The 24,773-nt window shown below is 43.4% G+C and overlaps 1 protein-coding gene across 4 annotated transcripts in view; it reads left to right on the forward strand.

The window, feature by feature from the left end:
• Window positions 1-11,373: 11,373 nt before the first annotated feature.
• Window positions 11,374-24,773, forward strand: part of GDA (guanine deaminase) — an 80,695-nt gene continuing 67,295 nt past the window's right edge. Inside the window, exon 1 of one of the 4 annotated variants that reach the window (XM_043565829.1) lies at window positions 11,374-11,682. In XM_043565829.1, the coding sequence (XP_043421764.1) occupies window positions 11,560-11,682 (123 nt within the window). In that variant the 5' untranslated portion in view covers window positions 11,374-11,559. The remainder of the gene's footprint in view (window positions 11,683-24,773) is intronic. The other 3 variants (XM_043565828.1, XM_043565826.1, XM_043565827.1) reach the window with 3 other exon arrangements.

Raw genomic sequence — 24,773 nt, forward strand, 5'->3', positions numbered from 1 at the left:
TGTTTGCAGTAAAGCTGAGATTTGATCTCAGATTGATGTAATTCCAAAGCTCATATCCACACTACTACATCAGGCTCTTAGAGGGCACTACTTACAGAAGGAAACAATGTGTGGTTGGGAATGAGCTGATATGGGTAAGAGTAGAGAAGTAAATTAACATTTATTAGGCATCTACTATTATCTAGACATTTTACATCCATTGACTCAATTAATACAATAACTCAATGAACTAGGGATTATCACATCTCCATTTCAATGTGAGAAAACTGAGGTTCAGAGGGCTAAATATCTCACTCAAGAGCATCTAATGCAGAAGTAGTAGAGTCAAGATCAGGCTACTCATTTGTTTGATTCAAGGACTGTAGTTTGCCATAATTTCCCCAACTTTAGATACTACACATGGCATCTATATTGATTTTGCCCAATTTGTGTATCTGTTTTGTAATTTACTTAAATTTTCAGGAAGTCTCACTTTTTAAAACTTTAACTAGAGAACTGTGTACAAAACCATAAGTGAGAAACCAGCCAAATCTATAAAAGAAAAACCAGCACCCCTTGCCATAAACAAGAAGAAACCATAAACATAAATACATTATAAACAAAATAATGTTGGATTCTACCTAGATACTGTTGCCTTTAGAAGGTTCTAACTCTGCAGTCTCTCTCTTTGTTAAAAAGAGGAAACCTGGGGGGTTACTAAGCCTTTTAGTACCATCCTGAGAAGGTCTTCTTGACTTAGGAAGGATTGAAAAATTCAAATAGAAGTAATTTTCTCACTATAATTACATATAATTCAATGCTGTTTATGCAGTGTCTGTGAGATAGCTAAAATCATCTCATGACCCATCATCTAAACACATCTTATGTTCCACCCATTGCTAATATCCTGTATTTTTTAATATACTCTTTATTTACAATTCTTAATTGCCTTGAGGAATAGTGGAATGATGAACATGGTAGGGAAAAAAGGCTAGGACAATAACCACCATTTTCAAATCCTGGAGGGCTGACATGTGGGATAGAAGTGATTTCTTTTTTCTTAATCAAGAAAGTCAAACTACGACAAATTATGTGACATTTTGAAATGCAGCCTCCAGCTCAAAGTTTACTTTGAAATGTAACTTCCAGTAGCTTAAAGATCACTAGACATTTAAGATCCTATGGCTGAAGATTTTATTCTAGACAAAGATTTCCAACCTCAGACCTAGTGACACTTTGGATGGATAACTCTTTGTGGTGGGGGCTGTCCTGTGCATTGTAGGGTGTTTAGCAGCCTCCCAGGTCTCTACCCACTAGATGTTTGCAGAACCTCTTGCTGTGACAGCCAAAAATGTCATGAGACACTGCCAAATGCCCCCTAGGGAGCAGACTACTCTTGGTTGAGGATCACTGCGCCAGACCCACTTCTCTCCATGTATATCTACTCTTCTGAGACAGGAATCAATAAGAAGTTTTGAAAATATTTATATCTCATGTGTATTTTTACCAGTGTACTGGATGCATCTAACAAACATCTATTGAGTATCTACAATATGCCAGATGCTGTGTTAAGCCCTGTAGCCACAGTGGTAAAGGAGACAGACCCAGTCCTCAGAGCTCTGTGGTAGGTGGATGGGGTTGCAGGGGTTGAGGGGAGAAGAGGCAGCCCTATGTATGGTTTAGCAGTGCTAGCACATCTGCCTATTTACACCACTATCTTGTGAACTTCTTAAGGATGAGAACCATGTCTTTTTACTCTTTTGATTCCCAGGGCCCAACTGAAGGCCTAGAATATAGTAGGGGCTCAACAAATGTTTGCTGACTAAATGAATGAGAGCGTAGGGCATTGGCTAAGGGTGGGAAGTGACAACTTACCCAGCTCATTGAACAACAACAACAGCAAAATCAACCATATTTAATTACTGAGGAAGGAGGATAATTTATAGAGTTAAGTCTTTGTTAGGTCTTATGAAACACTGATATCACGGCACCTTTCCATGAGTTTCATCATATGTTGTTTTTATGAGCATAGCCCCCTATCCTAATACCCCGAGGTATATGAAAAAAAAATGCAAACAACGCATAGCCTGCCATTCCTCTTCCTAGCACTTTATCTTAAGATTAATAAGTAAAGGATTGCCTGGGAGGCTCAATCGGATAAGCATCTGACTCATGATTTCAGCTCAGATCGTGATCTCACAGTTTGTGGGACTAAGCCCTGCATCAGAGCCTGCTTGGGATCCTCTCCCTCCCTCTCCCTCTGTTCCTCCCCAGCTAGCACATGTGTGCATGCCCTGTCTCTCAAAGTAAATAAATAAATAAATAAAGCATTAAAAATTTTTTTTTAATTAGAAAAAGATTAAGAAGTAAAAATTTGACCCTCGGAAATGATCAAAGCAGGGCTTCTTGTGGTGGCTCATTTGAACCAAAATTTTGCAGGTTTACTAGATTTTATTACCAACTTCAGGTTGGCATGAAGGATAGGTAAAGACAGTGAAGATTAATGATCAGATTGACATTGTCATGCTATGTATTTTAGGCCACTGAAATAACTATATCAATATATTCCATATCTAGAAATGACTATAATTTCCATAATGTAAAGTACATGGCAAATGGAGAAATTCCTATTGGTATCACAAATCATAAATGGCTTTTTTTCTAAGTCATGGGAGCTGAACTGTGACTCAGATCTGTGTCTTCATGTCCTTCTAAGGTAAGGGCAGTCCGTAAATAAAAATTAAGAGTAGTTCTACTATGTACTTGAATTTAATTTAAATTGTTTTCTGAGATTTTATTTTTATGTAATCTCCACACCCAGCATGGGGCTTGAACTTACAACTCCAAGATCAAGAATTGCGTGCTTTTCCAACGGAGTCAGCCAGGTGCCTGCTTATGCACTTTACTTTTAAAAGGTCCCTTACACTTGTCATTCTTAGTGTGAGGACAGGGACCATACCATACTTATTTTTATATCCTGTACAACACATGGCACATTATCTTCCCTGTGGTAAGCACAAAGTTTGTTCAGGGAAGATAAAACATGTTATAATTATTTCAGGTGCATCATGTATTCCATTACGCTTTTGCAATATTTATGCCTCTTATATTTCTTTTTTTCTTTTTTTAGTGTTTTTATTTATTTTTGAGAGAGAGAGAAGGGAGGGGGCAGAGAGAGGGAGACACAGAATCTGAAGCAGGCTCCAGGCTCTGAGCTGTCGGCACAGAGCCTGACGCAAGACTTGAAATCATGAACCCTGAGATCATGACCTGAGTTGAAGTCGGATGCTTAACCAACTGAGCCACCCAGATGCACCATATGCCTGTTATATTGCTAATTATGTCCGCACTTATCATTTCATTGAGTTAAATTAATAACTTTGAGTAGAGGAACTAGTACTCATCACACCTTAATAAAATCTGCTGTTTTTGCCACCCAGAATCCATTCGCCTTCTTTAGGACACTTTATCTCAATTTGTCTAAATAACTACCCCCTTCCCCACATTCAGCTCCTGTGCTTGATGGAGCTTCTGACTCAGGTCATGACATAGCATTTTATGTTGGTCTGTTCCACTGATGGTTTGAGGAAAAGACATTGGCTTAATTGGGGTAAATAAGGAAAAAAATGAGTTTTTGTGTTGGGTTTTTCTGGAATTTGGGAAACATGTTGCTTGGTTTTGCCCTTACTTGAATTTGAGAGAGTATAAAGTCTACAGTGGTTGCTGCCATCTTGAAGCCACGAGGAGAAAGATGCCAGCGAATGGAAGGAGGGAGAACGAGCGAAAGAGAGATGGAGACACATACAGAGAGAGAGAGAGAGAGAGAGAGGGACAGGAGGGGTGACTGGGTGATTTGGCATTGATTAACCTGCAACCAAGCTGTGCCACAAGGTAGTGTGACCATGGATTTTTTTGATTGTGTGAGGCTGTATATTCTCTCTTGGCTTAATCCATTTGACTTCATCTTCTACCACTTTCAGCCCATAGTCTCATACATTTTTTCATTTTCTTCATTTCATGGAATATTCTAGTATTATGTACACTACAGCAATTTTAATGCTCCAGAGGGAAAACTGAATGGGTCTGCATGGGGGGGGGGGCGTTAATGTATATAATGTAACATTAATTCCTTTAATATTTACTGAGTCATTATGTTCCATTGCACAAAGGATTCTGAAAACACAAACCAAACTTATAAAAGCAACAGCAAAAATTGCTTCTCCCCCTCCCATGAGGGCTAGCTTTTTGTCACAAATATAATTAGTGGCTTTTGCATGTCATATGGAAGAATATTCCATAAATGACAAATTCTTTCATTTATGCGTGATATTAAAAATCATCCCTTTAGAAATAAGCATAGAGAAAGGAATTTTTGGCTGTTATAGTTTCTGAAATATGTTTAATTTTACGTATTTAAATAACACCATAAGAATTCCTCAGGGGTGCCTGGGTGGCTCAGTCAGTTGAGCGTCCAGCTTCGGCTAGGTCATGACCTCACGGTTCGTGAGTTTGAGCCCCGCATCGGGCTCTGTGCTGACAGCTCGGAGCCTGGAGCCTGCTTCGGATTCTGTGTGTGTGTGTCTCTCTCTCTGCCCCTCCCCTGCTCTCTCTCTCTCTCTCTCTCTCTCAAAAATACATAAACATTAAAAATTTTTTAAATAAAAAAAAAGAATACCTCAGAACTTATTTTTTTCTTTAAAAACACCATTTCTTTGTCATTTAAGTTGGGTTTCAGTTAGTCTTTCATTTCCAGATGAGATTGAGGGCACTAATTGTGTAGCTCCTCTAAGGATGATAATATTTGGCTTTCTGCTAGAGTAGAGCTCACATTTGGCATGGCTCCCATGGCCTCCCCATGCATTCAGCAGTGCTCAGTACATCCACTATCATGTTACTAGTGGCAGCCAGTGTCTTCCCAACTCTGGAACCCATGCCAGCTTGCACCACTTGAGCTGCTCATCGATATCTTTGAGGAGAACCAACCCTCCTCTTTGGTCTCAAGAATTAACACCTAAATAGGATTCATTTCATCCTCTGGGTCTTAGCTGTTCGTGCAGCACATTAGATGTGTGTAAACTCCTCTAGTTTAAGGCAGAAAAATGGACGACTAGTTCCCAAAATACATGTGTAATCATGTCAATGAGTCTCTGCCATACTTGGGTTTTTATCAACCTGCAGGGCCAGGATACTCAGGTGGATTATTCTACAAATTCAAAACTGTGTTCCTTAAGCTATTGTTAACAATTCACAAAGCCTAACAGAATTCGTCCAACTTGAGATAGGTTGCATGAGCTAAATAAAATGTTACATCTGCATTGGGTTTAAATTAATTATCAACGTGATGATACTAGACAGTTCATATTGATGACAAGTTCTGATTGGTAATCAATTTGGTCTTTAATTCATGAAAAATGGGGAAATAATTCATTCAATAGTTACTTGTATCAAGTGTCTATCTCGTGTTGATGAAAGTTTTAAAACTTCAGGTTTGAGTAGGAGAAATAAAAAAAAAAATGAGCCCTTGAGAATAAAGAAATATGGAACCAGTGGTATGATGTGACCTTCTATCTATATTGCACAAGAAGAAACCAAGGCCAGAAGAGGTGGAATGACTTTCCAAGACATCATTGGCTAGTGGCTGTGCTGGATAGGAACCTAGAGATAGTGATTCTATCTAGCACTTATCCCTTGATATTAAATGTTGGATAATATAATCCATGTTGGGGCAGAAATGTAGACAGAGTAACAGCAGGTCATTAGTATTTGCTTTGAGCTTGCTGTCATGGAGGGAAAGTGCATAAACTAAACTCTGCTAAGGTACTACCTGATTTTGAGGATCAATCAACAGTATGAGTAGGTGATGGAGATAACCACTTACATGATACTGAAAGCCTTCTATCCAGGAAAAAAAAATCTTCCTGCATGAGCCTGGCCTAAAACCTTATTCAAGAAAGAATTGTGTAGGTTGCATATAGTCAGGACAAGATCTGTTTCACATATTGTCCTATCAACGGTGCTTAGCATAGCATCTGTCCTAATACAGATTTCCAAAAAATGCTGAATGGACAAACGGGACAAATATTGGGGACTAGCGCAATATTCTCCTAAAAATCAGTGAAATGAGGACTGAACCACCTCTCTGTTGCCAGGAAAGGCAGAAGTGAGACAGTCACAGACATAACTACTGCTACACAGATAAAATAGTTGGGGGGCCAAGGATGCTCCTTTGATGGGAATGCAAACCTGCCTTCTGACTTAAGAACTGGAAAATCGAGATCATTATGATTTGCTATCTTTCAAGTCTTCCTACTCAGAAGAACACAATTTTAAAAGGACTGCATTTATCCCATCTCGGATTTTTGGTGTGCTTTTTTTTTTTTTTTCTTCTCTGAAGCATAACAAGCTTGTCAGAGTTTCCATGGTGAACATGGGGCACCATGGAAACTGATAGATTTAGCTACAAAAGAAGAATAAATAAAATAGGCAGGCATCTATTTCACTGTGCAATGACAACTTCTCTTCTGCCTGGAAGAGGAAAGTGACTTCTCATTTAACCCGCCTATCCTTCACTGCGCCTCATGAAAACATGAGTTATTCGCACTGCATCGTTTTTACTGACCTGTGATGATTGGACTGTTCTTCTCAAGGTCCATTGGCTTCACTTCAGGGTAGATCTGTGTGTCACTGGCAACTGTTGGGAAATCATGTACAATGTGACAGTTGTAAATGACAACCCACAATGCAGTGACATCGTCACGACAAAATTGAAAATTCTTTGCAGTTTACTGTATGGAGGCAATGTATGAGAACAACTGGTGTGGAGACCCACGTCCATCCTATACTAACTAGACAGGCACACCAACCTCGGTTTCTCCATACCTAAATGCTTAGACTTCCTACTCTATAGATTTGTTGTGAGGCTCAGAATAAGCAAGTAGAAGAGAAAGCCTTTTTCAGCAGTCAAGTTCTATCTAGCAGGAGAGATTGAGTAGCTGCGGGTATGATGATACTAATAAAGTGACTAAAATGTAAAACTGATTGTGCTATGGTCCCATCCTTTGCCTCAGGCAGTTAGAGGTTTAGAATATACTGGTCCCTCTCAGTGATTGTGGAGTTTTGAGACCACTTGGCTCCATCTGAGATAGAAGAAGTGTGATCTTAAGAAAGGAAGCTGTTCAACTTTTCTGTGTGTTTGAAAATTTTCATATGAAATGTTGGAAAACTAAAGAAGTAAAATAAAGCTCTTTCTTAACCTTTACTCCCAATGAACTGATTGCCATTAGCACACGCCCTCTATAGATTTTTTAATCACTAAAATGTAAGCAATAGAGCCATCACTTGAAATTCAACATTTATATAAGGCTATTGAGTACTTCCTACTGGCCACACACTGTGTTAAGGGGATACAGAGAAAGAAAGGAAGAAGATACGGTCCTTAAGGAGAACACAATCTTCTACTGAAGATAGACTAATAAAAGAATAACGATAACACCCTGCGAACTCAGAGAAGGAGCACTTAGTACTTGAGACAGAGAGGAGGTGTAAAGGCTTTCTAGAGGGAGTTGGGAAGGGGCAATTAAGCTGAAGGATTTAGCCAGGGGAGAGTGGGCAGTGGAATAAGGCAAGTGCGGTGTAATGTGGCATTAAGGGCACTTCAGGCAGAGATCGTGAGCAAAGTAGACGCAGAGTATGTGGGATACGGAAGGAGAAGAGCCCAAAGAAGCAGCGAGGGCTTCAGGAAGCCTCCATACCAAGGAGCATCTCCTTTCTTTGGAAAGAAATGATATGTGAGGGTAGGACTCTGAAAGTGCACACCATTGTTGGATTTCTTTTTGAGAAACTGAATAGTGATACTAGAAAATAGCAGTGAAATGTACATGAATAATAACTTCAGTTCTAATACTGCATGAATATGAATGTGGGCTATCGAAAGAACTGAAGAAAAAACCTGCTATTTCCTTGAGACTTTGGAAGCACAATAAATACCATCGGTCACATGCTTTGCCTGGCCAGGCAATAGTCATATTAACCAGAAGCTGTCTTGTGATGGGCTTAGTCTACGTTTCAAAGGTGAATATGAAAGTTCTGTGCTCCTTTCTTCCTTCAAACTTCAGTGGCCTTGAGAACATTTTCATGGGGACGCCAAGATGAGAGTCAAAACTGCAGGGGGACCAGCAGCGTAAAAGATGAGGATGGAGAACAGATGAGATTAGTTGGGAAGCCAAAACTTCCCGAACCTGGCTGAGCTGAGGGTACTGGATCCCAAGCACAGGGCCTACAGCTTGGCTGGGAGTTGGAGCAGAAGTCCGTACTGCTTGGAAGACCTAATCCCTGAGGAGTGCTGGTGTTAGGTCCACTCCTTCTATTTAAAAAAATGTTCTTAAATGTGTATTTATTTTTTAATTTTTTTTTCAACGTTTATTTATTTTTGGGACAGAGACAGACAGAGCATGAATGGGGGAGGGGCAGAGAGAGAGGGAGACACAGAATCGGAAACAGGCTCCAGGCTCCGAGCCATCAGCCCAGAGCCCGACGCGGGGCTCGAACTCACGGACTGCAAGATCGTGACCTGGCTGAAGTCGGACGCTTAACCGACTGCGCCACCCAGGCGCCCCGTGTATTTATTTTTTAGAGAGAGACAGAGAGACAGAGTGCGAGCAGGGGAGGGGCAGAGAGAGAGGGAGACAAAGAATCTGAAGCAGGATCCAGGCTCTGAGCTGTGAGCACAGAGCTCGATGCGGGGCTCGAACTCACAAACCATGAGATCATGACTTAGCCAAAGTCAGCAGTTTAACTCACTGAGCCACCCAGGTGCCCCCCCCCATTCCTTCTATTTAAGATTAACTGTATTTAAAGCTACACAATCATTACTCATTCCAGAAGCCACACATAACAATGTCAACAAACATCAAAACAAAATTCCCTAGCAATTCCATTACCTCCACAGAATGATATCCATTGTTTTGGTATACCTTTTAAATTCTAGCATATACGCCTATAGGCTTTTCATGACTGTAACCATAGCATGAATGACGTTTTTATTTTATTTTGTTTTGAGAGAGAGGAGAGATCAAGTGGGGGAAGAGCTGAAGGAAAGGGAGAGAAAGAGTCTTAAGTAGGCTTCATGCCCAGCACCGAGCTACTCTCGGGGCTCCATCTCATGACCCTGACAATCATGACTTGAGCTGAAGTCAAGAGTCAGACGCTCAAATGACAGAGCCACCCAGGCACCCCATAAATGATATTTTAAAAAAACTTACCATCTTCTATGTAATTGCCATGTGGCTGTTTTAAATATTTCCTTGCTTTTTAATAACTGCATAATATTCCACTAAACTTGTCTCTACTGTTGGTCACTCAGGTTGCTTTCATTACAAATAATATATTAGCCGTATCTGTTTTAGGGATCCAGTACCTCTTCTGGAAACATTGAATGGACTCCTTTTTTACACGAAAATCCAGACATTTTCTTCACTTTTCCTTCTGAGGTTCATATGTATCCAAGCCTGAGTCAAGAGGATGTTTTCACTGTGCTGGCTGTTGGACCTACAGGGAAGGTGTGCGAGTCTGCAGAATCAGGACAAAATGACAGGGACAAAGGGCTAACGTGGCAACCTTAAGAGGCAAGCGCGATGCTCTCAGCTTCAGGGCTTCCTAATTCTGAGTCCCTGGTAGGGTGACCAGCCACCTCAGTGTTCCCGTGACCGCAGTTTCCTCAGGGTGAAGGACCTGAGAGGGGAACGAATCATTTATGTAAACTGGCCCCGCATCATAATAGCAGCAACTCAGAGAAAGCTTGCTCGTACGCTGAAATGAGAAACCCTTATCCTTTAGGTAAGAGCCACAATAGATATTTATCTCAGGTTATTGCTCTGCTCCCCCAAAAAACATGCATATAGTTATTCAGTAAACATGTAAGAAACCCCAGGCACCGTTCTAGGCATAAGAGCCCTGGTCTCTGGTTGGCCTGGGTGGCTCAGTCGGTTAGGTGTGGGACCCTTGATTTCAGCTCAGGTCATGATCTCACGGGCTGGTGGGAATGAGCTCTATGATGAGCTGTGCACTGGCAGTGTGGAGCCTGCTTAGGATTCTCTCTCTCTCTGCTCCTCCCCACCCCCCAAATAAATAAATAAACATTTAAAAAAAAAAGAGAGTGAGCCTTGGTCCTGTGGTGCTTCCATTACTCTGTGTGTGTTTTGCAGGGAGAGGAGCAGAAATCAGTGAAAAACAGGCAATAAATGAGGATGGATATGATCAATGCAATGGCAGAAATAAGGTGAATGGAATAGAAACTTCGGGGGTGGGGCGCCGCTGCTCGTTCGCCGGCTGGGAAGATTACTCTGGAGCTACATTTGAGGCAAACCACTGATGAGAAGGGTCGGTCACGGTGAAGATCCGCAGGCGGCCTTAAGGGCTGAAGGAGCAGAGTGTGTGTGGCCCTGAGTGGAAACCAGTTGGTCTCCCTGGAGGAATTGAGTAAATGATTTTGTGAACGCATTGCAAGGAAGGAATGCTGACCCGGAGGCGGTCTTAGCAAGCACCCCTACCGAGTTCAGTTTTCACAAATGAAGATAAAGAGGCCGAGGCTCACTGCCTTGACCATCGTCTCTTGATTCCTCGTCCAGTGCTCTTTCCATCAAGCTATGCCACAGTGCCATTCCTAGCCACTTGGCCTGAGAACTGAATCCCAAGCCCCGCCCCCCACCGGACGGACTGGAATTAAATCAAAGAAATGCATTTGTTTTAGGTGTGAGAAAGACTGGAACTGGAATTGTTTGTGGATGGTCACAAGCGCCAAAACACTGGACTCAAGGAAAAAGAGAGGGATTTGGGGATACAGATCAACCTTTGTTGGCGGGGCCCCCAGCAATTCTGTTGAGGGATGCTTCCGGAGCACCAGGTTAGGACAAATACTGCAGCCCGCAGAAACTGAAAACAAAACTGATCCGTAAGGCAGGCAGTTCTAGCGGACCTTTCCACCTGTTCCTGAACTTGGGACTGTTCAGACTTTGAAAGTGCTACAGGTTGAAGAGGTACAGGGTTTGGTCACAAGCAGCCCGAAGTTTAAAGGGCAGAGAGAGCAGGCAGGCGCAACGCGAAGTGTGCCAAAAAAGACAGGTGGAGGAGGCTGGGGGACGCGGAGCAGGGGCGAATTTAGCGACCGACGGAGGTGCAAGGCTGGAAACGTCCGCTCCTTCTGCCCCTTCCTTTCTTTCCCTCCCCACCTGGGTTGGTGACTCAGCCACCCCAGGTTGAAAGAACTGCGTTGTAGGCTGTGAATTTGGAAACTCAAAGAGTTAACAGATCAAAAACTAACACAGGGGAGGAGAGAAAGACCACACCCCAAGGGAGCGCGGAGCCAAGTCACAGGAGGAAAATCCTATTGGCATCGAGGAGGCACGGAGCCCGCCCCTGGGCGCGGCCTGCAGGGGGCAGGCGATCGCCCAGGAAAGCGGGGGCAGGAGGAGGCCCAAGCAGGTGCACTCGGCAGCCACCCGCAGTTGCAGGGACCCCTCCTGGCACCTCCGCCCGGTGCGCCCTCCTCGGCTCGCGAACCCCGCGCTGCGCTCTGCCGCTGACATGTGCGCCGCCCCGATGCCGCCCCTGGCGCACATCTTCCGAGGGACATTCATCCACTCCACCTGGACTAACCCCATGGAGGTGCTACGGGACCACCTCCTCGGCGTGAGCGACAGCGGCAAAGTAAGCGGGCGCGGGGTCTGGCGAACCCCGACGGGCGCGCGCGCGGACAGGTGGAAAGAGTCTGGCGCCTTGCTCTGCGGAGCGAGAGCCTCGGCTCCAGAGTTGAACTTGACTGTTTGACTCTTGGGGAACGCCACAAGAGCCCTGGGGCTAGGTTCGTGGGCTGGCCTGGGAGTAACACGTTCCCAGAAGCTGGGAGCTGTGGAGTACTCACACCCACGATTGGTTAGACAGCCGTCCAGGCTGCGGTGGAAGGGGGAGCGAGGCTGTGCCCTCGCAAGTATTAAGAAATCACTAATAAACCTGAACCTTGCTTCATTCATCTTTGTGTCTTTGGCGCCTGGCATACTGCCTCGCACAGGCTAGGCGCTCCGTACATTTCATTGAATTTATTGTGAAAGAAATAACAGACGAGGGAGTCACTTGGTTAGTGTTGTTTAGCCCTTTCAGTGCATAGAATAAGCAAACAACTGATTTCATTCACTTGATTGCTCAACAGACAATATACCAACCATGCCAGCGAGATGACTTATAATGCTAGAAAGGTAGTCAGAGCGAAATTAACCACGTCCTCCCTACCCTGCCCCCCACCCCATAGCCATTTGCATCAAAGCAAGCAGTTGCGTTTTAAGGCTCAAAATGTCCTCTATGAGTGTGTCTTCTGTACTTCTTTTCCCCAAATCGGGATTTCTACAAACGACCTAGGTAACTTTGATGTCTGATATTTACTGTTCATACGCACCGGGCTGGACGCACCGGGCTGGGGGTGGTGACTGCATCAGCAGTGGCTTGGCTAGTTTGGTAAGTGGAAGCCATTCCATTTTTGGCAGAAAAAAAATAAAGACGAGGGTGGGCTTTTCCTCAACTACCAGTCTGGTTAGCAAAAGTACACCTATTTGTGACTTGTCAGCTTGAAGATACCATTCCTGGACTCAAGACGCTTCCGAGTCAGTGACAGTTTTGAATCGTGACTCTTACGTTTGGGGATAACTGAACCCTGTTTTCTTATGATGCTTAAAAAATATTCTCTCTGTGTGTATTCAGGGAGACTGCTGTTGTGTTTCCAAGGTGATGGAACTCGCAGAGCTCCCCCAAATGGGGAGGCTTTAATAATGTTCCCCCCCCCCCCCCACCAAGAGTGATACATTATTGCCTGGTGTATTTGACCCTCAAGTTTCAGGGAACCCTTAGACTTGGGGCTAGTCCCAAGAAGTAAAGCAACAGTGACCACTACTCTGGGGAGAGATCAGAGGTGTTTCCCTAATCACCAGGAGCTGTTCATCTCTTGGGTTTCTATTTAAAAATCAACTTCCCATATCTAGAATTTTACTTGGGAAGATAGCAGACAAGAGGGTGGGTTTGAAGACTGCCTTCACCGGGTAGCGCGTAGTAAGAAAAGGAAGTAATTCACCTAAAAAAAAAAAATTACCTTTTCTGGGGGTTGTAGAGAAGAAGAAGAAAAGAGTGTCCCGAACATGCAATTAGCAGTTCAGTCAGGAAGTCTATTCCTCAGTGAGAGCATACTGAAGTTATAAATTTAGAAAAATGCCATTCCTCCACAAAATAAAATAGCTAGGAATTGAATACAAAGGTGAGTTAATCGAGTGCCTTATGCAATGTCCGAACTGGTAACTGTTGATTGCTCTTCTAGCTGTAAGGCAGTTGACTGCAGACTGCGTGTAAGGGAAGAATGTGCCATATATATTCCAAGATTTGACTTCCTCCATTTTGAAAATGGGGCTGCTTTGCCTTTGTAGCTGCTGGGATAATGTTCATTGAAAAAATGTCAAGGTTCTTCCACAAGATTATCTCCCCATAAAATAAATATGTGGTGTCGTTGTGATGTTTACATTTTTACTGAGCTCCTAAAGCTGTTCACAAACCTGGGGATGATCGGAAACATGTAGGGGTGTTTAAGTGCTGGTTCCTGGGGGTCATTCTCACTCCAGAGAAGGTGAATCCGGAGGGGTCCCCAGGAAATGGCATTCCAGCAAAGGTCCCAGGGCATTCGGATGCAGGTTGTGGGTGGATTTGGGGTAAACAAGGGTATAGGGTGTGTGATGGGACCAGTTGTATAGGGTCTGGGGACCTAGTTCTCCATGTCAAGCCCAGGTCTGGGGTAGCTTGTCAGAGAGAGGGGACATGACTTCCTCTCCTTCTCTTTCTCCCTTCTAGACCTCATCTCTCATTTCCTGTAATTCATTTAGGACTTAGAGCATGGTAATGACTAACTACTTTTAATTCATTAAGTAAAGCTCATTGAAATTACATTAATTAAAAAAAATCTCTCGTCAACATCTTAGTATTGGGCATTTTGAATTCAGAGTTAACTCAAGTGACATGTAGCTTTTTAAAAGAAAGACTCCTGCATGTATAATTTATTTGCAGATATTCAATTAATCTTGAGATGCTGTGTGCTCCAGTTGTACCAAATTATCTGATTCTTCCCACATAGAACAGGGGCGGGTTGACTTTAAACGTAGCGAAAAGATGCCCGGGGCCTTTTTAATGCACACTTACCTGGAAGCAAGAGCGAGGAAGAGAATCATTTTGCAGGTACTACCCTGGGAACAAGTCCTATGGAGAAACCAGACTTGGGTTCAAGTTCGGTCTCCACCACTTACTTGCTCTGAGACCATGAAGGAGACACTTAATCTGTCTGAGCCTCAATTTCCTCACTTGTAGACTCAGGGATTCTTTTACTGAGTATTAAATGAGATAATATATGAAAATGCCTGGTGCTTAGTGGATACTTAACACACGCCATGTTCATTCTGTTACCTTCTTTCCCTCTGCTCCTAGCAAACCCTTAACCTCTGGTTCACTGTAGCATTTTTGCATATTTCCACTTGATGGCATCGTGCAGACCAGCAGGTGGAGAAGAAAGCCATGGCCTGTGATGCACTATGTGGGACGTGGGGAGGTCACCACATTTCCACTGTGCAGCATCCCAGCTCATGTCCTTGGCCCACTGGGACACAAAGTTGCACCTGGGAAGAAAGATCTACATGGCATTTGTCGCCAGGTGTGCTAGCACATTGTATTTAGTATCTCACTGTGTCATTATTCCCATTACAGATGGGGAAGTTGAGACTTGAGAAATCATGCTTTCAGAGATGGTGGCGTAGCTGGATTTTGAATTAGCAGGGCCAAAGCCATATTCTCTTCACTAGAGCAAGCCGCCTCTGTGAGGCATAGTCCTTAGCCTCAAAGGACTTGCACTTTTAAGCAAGAAAGCTTAGACGTGTACCTGTAATAAAAGTGGACTGACTCCTAAACCAAAGACTGGACTCGTTGCTGACGACACGTTGATGAGAGAAACATGCAAACCTTGCCCTGCCCTTGTGAAATTGATAACATAGTGATACATTAACAGACTGCTATGACCTATCAGAACTTGAACTAATCAGGGAGTGGAGAGAAGGCTTTCCTTAGTGTCAAGTGACATTTAAATTGTGATCTAAAGGATGAGTAGAAATTAAATAGGTAGGGCGGGAGGCATTGGAGATAGGGAGGGAGCAGCCTGTGCAAAGACCCTGGGGTAGAAAAGAATGAATGCATCGATGTGGTTAGAGTCCAAAGTTCTAGGAGAAGGATAACTCAAGATAAGGCAGGAGAGATAGGCAGGGCAAGGTCTCGGAGTGCATAGGGAGTTGGAGGGCAGGGACACAGATTTGCCATCATCAAATTGTACACTTTTTATTATTTTTTTCTTCTTAACATTTATTTATTATTCAGAGACAGAGAGGGACAGAGCATGAGCATGGGAGGGCCAGAGAGAGGAGGCGACACAGAATCTGAAGCAGGCTCCAGGCTCTGAGCTGTCAAGCACAGAGCCCGACATGGGGCTCGAACTCACAAACTGAGAGATCATGACCTGAGCCGAAGTCGGACGCTCAACTGACTGAGCCACCCAGGCACCCCAAACTGTGCACTTTTTAAAGGTCATTTTAGCTTCAAGTTAAAGAATGCATTAGAGAGGGGCACCTGGGTGGCTCAGTCGGTTAAGTGTCTGACTCTTGATTTCAACGCAGGTCATGATCTCACGGTTTGTGGGTTCGAGCCCCATGTCGGGCTCTGTGCTGACAGAGCAAAGCCTGCTTGGGGTTCTCTCTCTCTCTCTGACCCTCCCCAGCTCACTCTCTTTCACTTTTTTCAAAATAAATAAATATAAAAAAAAGAGAATGCATTGGAGAGGAGTCAAGTGCAGGCAAGGGGATCAGATAGGAGCCTGTTGAAGTAGTTTAGGTGAAATGGATGTGGTTCAGAAGAGAGAGGCAGTGTTGTGTCAATTAAGATATGAACGCCTGGAGCCTGCTTCAGATTCTGTGTCTTCCTCTCTCTCTCTCTGCCCCTCCCATGCTCATGCTCTGCCAATCTCTCTCTCAAAAAAATAAATAAACATTAAAAAAATTAAAAAAAAAAGATATGAGTATAGTTGATACACAATGTTACATTAGTTTCTGGTAAGAGATGAACTGTTAAGAGTACCTAACTATGTGCATCTGATGAAGTTACTGAACATTTCTACTTTCCAGTTTCCTCATGTATAAAATAACTCGCGTAACCCCCCCTCATACGGTTGTTGGAGGGCTTACGTGAATTACTAATTGTCAAGTGCATAGAATACCGCCTTGGACGTAGCACATGCCCAGTAAACATCAGCGGTTATCAGCAGTGGAGGTGGAGAGAGGTGGACAGGATTGGTGTCAACTTAGGTCAGGTCAAATGGATTTGATGATACGGTTAGAGAGATATGTGTGACTCTATTAAAAGGTATGGTGCGATACTTACTTTTTCAGTTTCCTGGTGTTGAAGGGTGGCCAGTGTTGACATTCTGACATGCAAGAAATTGGCTAAGAGGCTTCTGGGAAATATTTTTCTCCCTCGTAAATGTGGGAAGAGTTCTTCCTTTTTTGGATGTTCTCATGTGAAGAGTGGACCTGCTGCCCTTGTTTGAGACGATGAGGAAGAGCTTTAGAGGATTTCAGAGACACTTACCTGGTCTGTCTTTGAACATCATCGGATACATACATGAATAACATCATTGGATAGTTAACTGTCCCGGGAACTGCCCTCCGCCTACTGCCCTCAGACTTCTGCGGGATAATGAAATGGCTTTTTTGTGTGTGTACACATCTGTTAATTGCAGCCCAGGGCACCTCTAACTACAGCACTGCTTTTTTTTTTTTTTTTTTTTCAAAAAATCATATTATTTCAAAGGACTGCTCACTGCCTTTTCCTTTTCCCCATTTCTGTCTTCTCCTTGTTGGCTCAAAATGTCAGTGTCTTTCCAGGCACCCAGATCGTTAGTCCAGACCACCTTGTTTTCCTCTGGGGAATCTTTGTATGCGCCCCTGTCCATTATCATTGACCTTGTCCAGCCTTTCACTTTCTCTTGCGAAACTAATACAGGAGCCTCCTAGCTGTTTGCCCTTCTGCATTCCGATGTCTATTTAATGCCGACTCCTCCTTTAGATCACAATTTAAATGTCACTTGACACTAAGGGAAACCTTCCCTCCACCCCCTGATTAGTTCAAGTTCTGATGGGTCATGTCAGTGTACCCACCAGGTTATTAATTTCACAAGGGCAGGGCAAGGTTTGCCCGTTTCTCTCATCAATGCTCTCCACATCCCCGAAGGCTACTTCCTTGGAGCATGGCTAGCATCACGCATCGCCTCTCATACCACTACCGTCGGCTCTGTGTTGTCTCTGAGATCCCAACGTTCCTGATCGACATTCTAGGGATGACGTTGTTTGACCCCACCCTGCTGTTCTAACAAATACTTCCTCCTGCTCCGTGTTTCTCTCTGGCAAATGGGAGGGGGATTTGCGTGACTCGTTTACACCACGAGGTGTCCATGAGCTCAGGGATGTCTATCCCTGCCAACTTCTCGCTGTTCCCCAGCACATCGTGTTCTCTTATGCCTCCTTTGTGGGTGCCAATCTCACAGCCCGGAATAGTCCTCCTTTTTATATCCCCCTCTTCACTCCACCTCTGTCAAAATAAAATCTTGCTCTTCCTTCAAGGCCCAGTTCTGATGTCTTCTTCTTCTTCGCCAAAGTTGCCTTGGCCATCCTCCTTCAGTTGCAATAAATTACCCTTTGTTCTCCCACAAAAGTTGGCATATATACTGACACCAGTGTTTTTCTGGTGGTGAGGAGCATGGCTTCTAGAGTCAGACTGTGTGGATTCAGACCCCAACTCTGCCTCTTACCTGGATGAATTTTCTAACATATCTAAGCCTTGGCACCTCATGTATAAATTGTGGACAATAATAGCACCCTGAAGGAGTGGTGAGGCAGATAAGACAGAGTGTGTAAAGCACTTGGCACATAGCAATTGCACAATAAATATTGGCCACTGTTCTTATCTTTTCTTTCGGTAAAGTAGTTATTTCATTTTTGCCTTTCATTATGCTTAGCTTTATAGAACGTCCTCACTCACTGGGCTAGTGTGAACTTCTTTTACAAATGGGAGGTGAACTGGAGAGAAGGTAACATTTATTAAGTCATACTCTTTGTCAGACTCTGGCAGATTCTTTGTACGTTAGCAATTCTGAGATGAGACCGCATCATCATCGTCCTTTTTTTGCTTCATCATCCCTGCTTTACAAATGAAGAAGGGAGGCTCAGAGAGTTGTCTGTCTCAGCTGCGGCCACAGCAAGTTAGTGGCAAAGCCAAGATTCACACCCATGACTGATTCCAAGGTCTGTGCTCTTTCAAGGAGTCCCTCCTGCCTCCTGTCACGAGAAGGGCTGAAACCCTATTGTCCTTAGGGCCCCTCAACATTGACTTATCGTTTGAATGCAAATTAGGTCTGTTGAATGTGTTGTGTAGTGTGTGTGTAAAATGTGTTGAATGTGGTGTGTAATACAAAGACAGTCATGTGTGATGAATGAAAAAGACATTCATAGTTCCAGAGAGATTTTTTTTCAAATTGAAGTATAATTGATACTCAGTGTTACATTAATTTCAGATGTACAGCATAGTGATTCCGTGACCCTATACTTTGTGCTATGCTCACCAACACTCACCATACGATGCTATTATAATACCATTGACTCTGTTCCCTATACTGTACCTTCTATCTCCATGACTTACTCATTCCATAACTAGAAGCCTGCATCTCCCACCCCCCTTCACCCATTTTGTGCATTCCCCTACCTCCTGCCCTCTGGCGACCATCAATTTGTTCTCTGTATTTATGTGCCCATTTCTGCTTTTTTTTTTAATTCATTCATTTTGGTTTTTTTAGGTTCCATGTACAAGTGAAATCATATGGCATTTGTCTTTTTCTGACTCATTTCACTTAACATAATACCCTCTAGGTCCATCCATGTTGTCACAAACAGCAACATCTCATTCTCTTTTTATGGCTGAGTAATATTCCTTTTTGTGTGTGTTTATCCATTCATCTATCGATGGATACGTGGGTTGCTTCCCTATCTTGGCTATTGTGAATAATGCTGCAGTAAACATAGGGGTGCAGACATCTTTTTCAAATGAGTGCTTTTCTTTTCTTTGGGTAAATACCCAGTAGTAGAATTACTGGGTCATATGATAGTTCTATTTTTTAATTTTTTGAAGAACCTCCATACTGTTTTTCACAGTGGCTGCATCGGTTTACATTCCTACCAACAGTGCATGAGCTTCCTTTTTCTCCATATCCTTGCCAACACTTATTATTTCTTGTCTTTTTGTCTCCAGCCATTCTAACAACTGTAAGACTATATCCCAGAGAGATTTTTTTTTAATGTTTATTTATTTTCGAGAGAGAGAGACAGAGTGTGAGCAGGGAAGGGGCAGAGAGAGAGGGAGACACAGAATCCAAAGTAGGCTCCAGTCTCTGAGCTGTCAGCACAGAGCCCAACACGGAGCTCAAACTCACGAGCCGTGAGATCATGACCTGACCTGAGCCGAAGTCGGATGCTTAACTGATGTGGCCCTGGAGAGATTTTTTGAAAGCACAATTGGACTTCTTCTTTGAGGCTTTGAAGCAACGCTGCTGGGTGTGACTGGAGTTCGCCACTCTCTGGTTCTGTAGTGTTTTCTGTTCATGGAATTTCTCTGCAATCATTTTCCAAGGTTGATCATCTACTTACCTCATGCATGATTCTGACTGACATTGTTTCCTACTGTCTAAAAAGCCATACTCTTCCTTTGTGAAGACTTTTTTTTAGTTGACTTTATTATACTACTTTATTAATTCTAAAAGATAAGCTACATTACCTTCAAATTTAACTTCTAATTGAGATCCAGTTTTCAAAATCTTTTGACCGTTGTGTTCAGTGCTTCTGCTTGTGAAATGCAGATTTTTTTCCTCCCATGAATAAGTTATTCATGCACTGTTACCTGAGACCATTTCACAACAAATACCCTTTACATCTTTTCTTTCCCTATTGTCCCCGCTCAGGTTGGCACCCGCAGAACACCGGTTCCTATAGCCACAGACCTCTTGCTCTTCCCAGCCTATTACTGGGTTTTGAAGAATTATTTTGACTGAATGAACCTTTCTCAGTTAAAACCCCACTTGAAAACTCGATTGTGCGGATCTCAGTTTATCGACAAGCTATTGGTTCACGAGTTAAAAAAAATCTTTGAAGGCTAAAGCAATGATACTGTAGTTCTAATTACAAGTAAGTTCTTCTAGGCTTCCTAGGAATTTTAAAGGCCTGCTGTTCCCCAAAGGCTTACGTGGGCAGAAAAAGTGTATCACGTGATCGTACAACCTCTCCATGCACCTATACCCTTATAAACACACTTATAAAACACATTTCTGGAAGGCAATATTAAAATTAAGAACCAAAATGGGGCACCTGGGTGGCTCCATCTGTTAAGTGACCGACTCTTTTTTTTTTTTTTAATGTTTATTTATTTTCAAATGAAAGAGAGAAAAAGAGAGAGGCAGACGCAGGATCTGAAGCAGGCCCCAGGCCTCGAGTTGTCAGCTCAGAGCCCGATGTGGGGCTCAAACTCACAAACTGTGAGATCAAGACCTGAGCCGAAGTTGGACGCTTAACTGACTGAGCCACCCAGGCGCCCCAAGTATCCAACTCTTGATTTCAGCTCAGATCGCGATCTCACAGTTTGCAGGATCGAGCCCCGCATTGGGGACGCGGAGCCCGCTTGGAGTTTCCTGTCTCCTTTTCTCTCCTCCCCTCATCCACAAGCACACACGCACTCTCTCTCTCTTAAAAATAAATCAATAAACGTTAAAAATATATAAAATTGAGAACCAAAAATAATATTTACTTTTGTAGAGTAGGAGCGGAGAGTTAGGGACGTGGAGGAGAATTTTTATGTTGCACATTCTAGCTTTTCACAGTGTTAGTTTTTCGTTTTCGTTTTCCTTTTATAGTTTAATATAATATTTACCATTTTAACGTGTGCACTTCAGTGTCCTTTATTACAGTCACAGTACAACCATTACCATTACCTAGTTCCAGAATATGTTTGGAGCATGAACCATGTAGCAGCCACCCCCTATTCTTCCCCTCCCCGCCTCAGCAACCACTAATTTGCTTTCTCTCTCTAGATTTGCATAGCCCGGATGCTTCAAATAAATGCACACATACAGTATGTGACCTTTTGTGCCCGACTTTTTTCACTTAGCTTAATGTTTCCAAAGTTTACCCATTTTGTTGGTTATCACTCTAGTCCTCCTGTTCTCAGGAATAGCTAAGCCCATTTTGTCCCCTTTTTGTTTGGCACCTCCTTACATCTCTTACTTTTTTTCTTGAATCTCCCCTATAACCTCACCTTGAAGGCAGGGACTATGACTGTCTTTCTTTCTTTCTTCCTCCTTTCCTTTCCTTTCCTTCCCTTCTCTTTCCTTCCCTTCCCTTCCCTTTCTTTTCCTTCCCTTCCCTTTCTTTTCCTTCCCTTTCCTTCCCTTCCCTTCCCTTCCCTTCCCTTCCCTTCCCTTTCTTTTCCTTCCCTTCCCTCCCCTTCCCTTCCCTTCCCTTCCCTTCCCTTCCCTTCCCTTCCCTTTCTTTTCCTTCTCTTCCCTTTCTTTTCCTTCCCTTTCCTTCTCTTCCCTTCCCTTCCCTTCCCTTCCCTTCCCTTTCTTTTCCTTCCCTTCCCTCCCCTTCCCTTCCCTTCCCTTCCCTTCCCTTCCCTTCCCTTCCCTTCCCTTTCTTTTCCTTCCCTTCCCTTCCCTTCCCTTCCCTTCCCTTCCCTTCCCTTCCCTCCCCTTCCCTTCCCTTCCCATTTCTCTTTCTTTCTTTCTTTCTTTCTTTCTTTCTTTCTTTCTTTCTTTCTTTTTTTCAACTTTTTCACTTTTGTATCCACAGCTGTTAGCATATGGTAAGCACTCAGATGACTATTTGTTGGATAAATAAATGGTGTTTGGATTTTTTCACCACATGATAACCAGGATGGAAAAGTTCACTTGAGGAGTCAGCAAAATGTACAGCTAGCTAAAAATATCTTCCAAACAACCAATTGTTTGAACAAGAACTCTGGGTTTTTCTAAGCTAGATGCTTGATACAACATATTTGGCCACTGGGGGTTGTAATTACTTTCATGTCCTAGAGAATAATTAAGAACCTGGAAAAGTAGAGTTTAATTGGAACTCTGAGACCTCATAAAATTCTCAAATGCCTTTAGCTTGAACCATGTGAAGGATTTGGAATAACGTAGATTATATAGGACTGTTTATTCCCTTTGGTTTTATATTATGGTTTGTTAAGTGTTCACGTCTTCATAAAATGGTAATTTACTGGAAATATTGCTTTTAAATTGCCACTTACAATTTACAGTCCTGGAACATGCTAGGCCCTCCATGAATAATAACTTATTATCCGTCTTCTGCCCTCATAGTACTTACTGCTTTAGCACAAAATCGCCATTCAGTAAATGCTTCTGAGTGAAAGGACAGAATGGTCTGCTATGCTCTCTACGCTATTTTGGGGGGATGCATAGATGGGGCAAAGTTTTTCATCCATACTGTTTATTTATTTATTTTAATGTTTTGTTTTGTTTTGTTTTGTTTTGTTTTGAGAGGGGGTGAGGGGCAGAGAGAGAGAGGGACACACAGAATCTGAAGCAGGCTTCAGGCTCCAAGCTGTTAGCACAGAGCCCATCACGGGGCTTGAACCCATAAACCGTGAGATCACGACCTGAGCCGAAGTAGGATACTTAACCAACTGAGGCACCCAGGCGCCCCTCCTCCATACTATTTAACCTAGAGGTTGTTTTTCCCCTGCCATGTGTAGAAGGGTCTCATATATGCCTTAACCTGTTGTTTTTGTTTGTTTGTTTTTGTTTTTGTTTTAAGTATAAAACACAGAGAGAAGCCACTCTAGGTCCTCGGGTCAGTGTGAGCACATGAATCTCCTCAAGATCCAGGCTGGTGTGGACTCACAGTCCTGTGTAGCTAGGATGCTTGGAGCTCATAAGAATTGGTAGCTGAAGAAGAAAGAACAAAGGCTTCAAGGGGTTAGGGACAAAACAATGAGCAAAACAGATGCAGGTTCTGCCTTATTTGCGTTCAGAGTCAATAACCACATGAGCATGGAAAAGTATATAATTTCTAAGAAAGAAAAACGCAGAGCACTAAGGAGGTGTGAAACCAGAGGACTTGGCTTATTGTGAAGAGAGGCTTCAAGAATGCATCCCTAAGGAAGCAACATTTGAGTTGAGTTTGAAGGTTGCATGGGAGGTAATTCGTCAGAGAAAGAGGAAAGGCCTATGCAAAGACCCAGTAGGGGGAAACCATTAGAAACTGATGTCGTGGAGGGTGGAGGTGGGGGGGAGGGGTTGGTGGAAATAGATGAAGCCAGGGAGATACGTGTCAGGCAATAATAGGCTTTTTTGTTTATCCCAAAGGCAGTACAATGGGAAACCAGTGAAGAATGTTACAGAGAGGAAGGCAGATCAGATTTGCATTTAAAAAAATATATAAACAATAATTGCAGAGTAATAATTATAGGAAAACAGACTGGACTGTGGAACAGGGCAAGAATAGTTAGTCGCTAGAGGAGATGACTTGGAAGATAATGGCAGTGGACCTGGAAACAGACACGTAGGTGGTGATAGAGTTGGAGAGAAATGAGCAGATGTGTGAGACAATAGGGAGGCAGAAATCAATGAGATTTGGTGACCGTTTGGCTAAAGAGGGCTAGGAACAAGCTTCCCCTGTATTTCAGGGTTCTACAACTGAATGGATGTGTTGGCCATCACTGGTTGAGGGAACAGAAGAAGAGATCCACCTGGGGAGGGCAGATTCAGAGGTCTTTTCTGGTCATGCTGAGTTGAGGCCCCCTTGTGATATCCATGTGGAGATGCCAAGTAGGGGGTGGCTGGCAGGTCTGAATATCAGAGGAGAGATCTGAGTGGGAGATATAAAATGTGGAATAAAGTTTGAGAGAAGAACAGGAACTATATTAACCCTGGTGGTTGAGTTTGGAGTAAAAGAGACTGAGTGAGATGAGAAGGGCAACCCAAAGGTCAGAGGATAACCCCGGGAATGTGGTGTAATAGGAAACAAAGGATGGGGGACAACTTCAAGAAGGAGGGGGGTGCCTGGGTGGCTCAGTTGGTTAAGCGTTGGACTTGGGCTCAGGTCACGATCTCACGGTTCGTGGGTTCGAGTCCCATGTCAGGCTCTGTGCTGACAGCTCTGAGTCTGGAGCCTGCTTCAGATTCTGTGACTCCCTCTCTCTCTGCCCCTCCCCTGCCTATGGTCTGTCTGTCTGTCTGTCTCTCTCTCAAAAACAAATAAACATTAAAAAAAAAAAAGAAGGAGGGAATAGAACAGATGGTACATGTCATTGAATGGTAGGAGGAAGAGGAATAATACTGGGAACATGTCCAATGGATTTAGCAACCTGAGGTTATTGGCGACCTTAAGAAGACTTATTTGGGGAGGGGGGCGCCTGGGTGACTCGGTCAGTCAAGCATCTGACTCTTGGTTTCAGCTCAGGTCATGATCTTGCGGTTTCATGAGTTTGAGCCCCGCATCTGGCTCTGTGCTGGCAGCTCAGAGCCTGCTTGGGGTTCTCTCTCTCTCTGCTCCTCCCCGACTTGGGCGGTCTCTGTGTCTCTCAAAATAAATAAATAAACAAAAAAGAAAAAAGAAAGA

Source organism: Prionailurus bengalensis, chromosome D4, assembly GCF_016509475.1.
Source record: "Prionailurus bengalensis isolate Pbe53 chromosome D4, Fcat_Pben_1.1_paternal_pri, whole genome shotgun sequence".
NCBI classification, from domain to species: domain Eukaryota; kingdom Metazoa; phylum Chordata; class Mammalia; order Carnivora; family Felidae; genus Prionailurus; species Prionailurus bengalensis.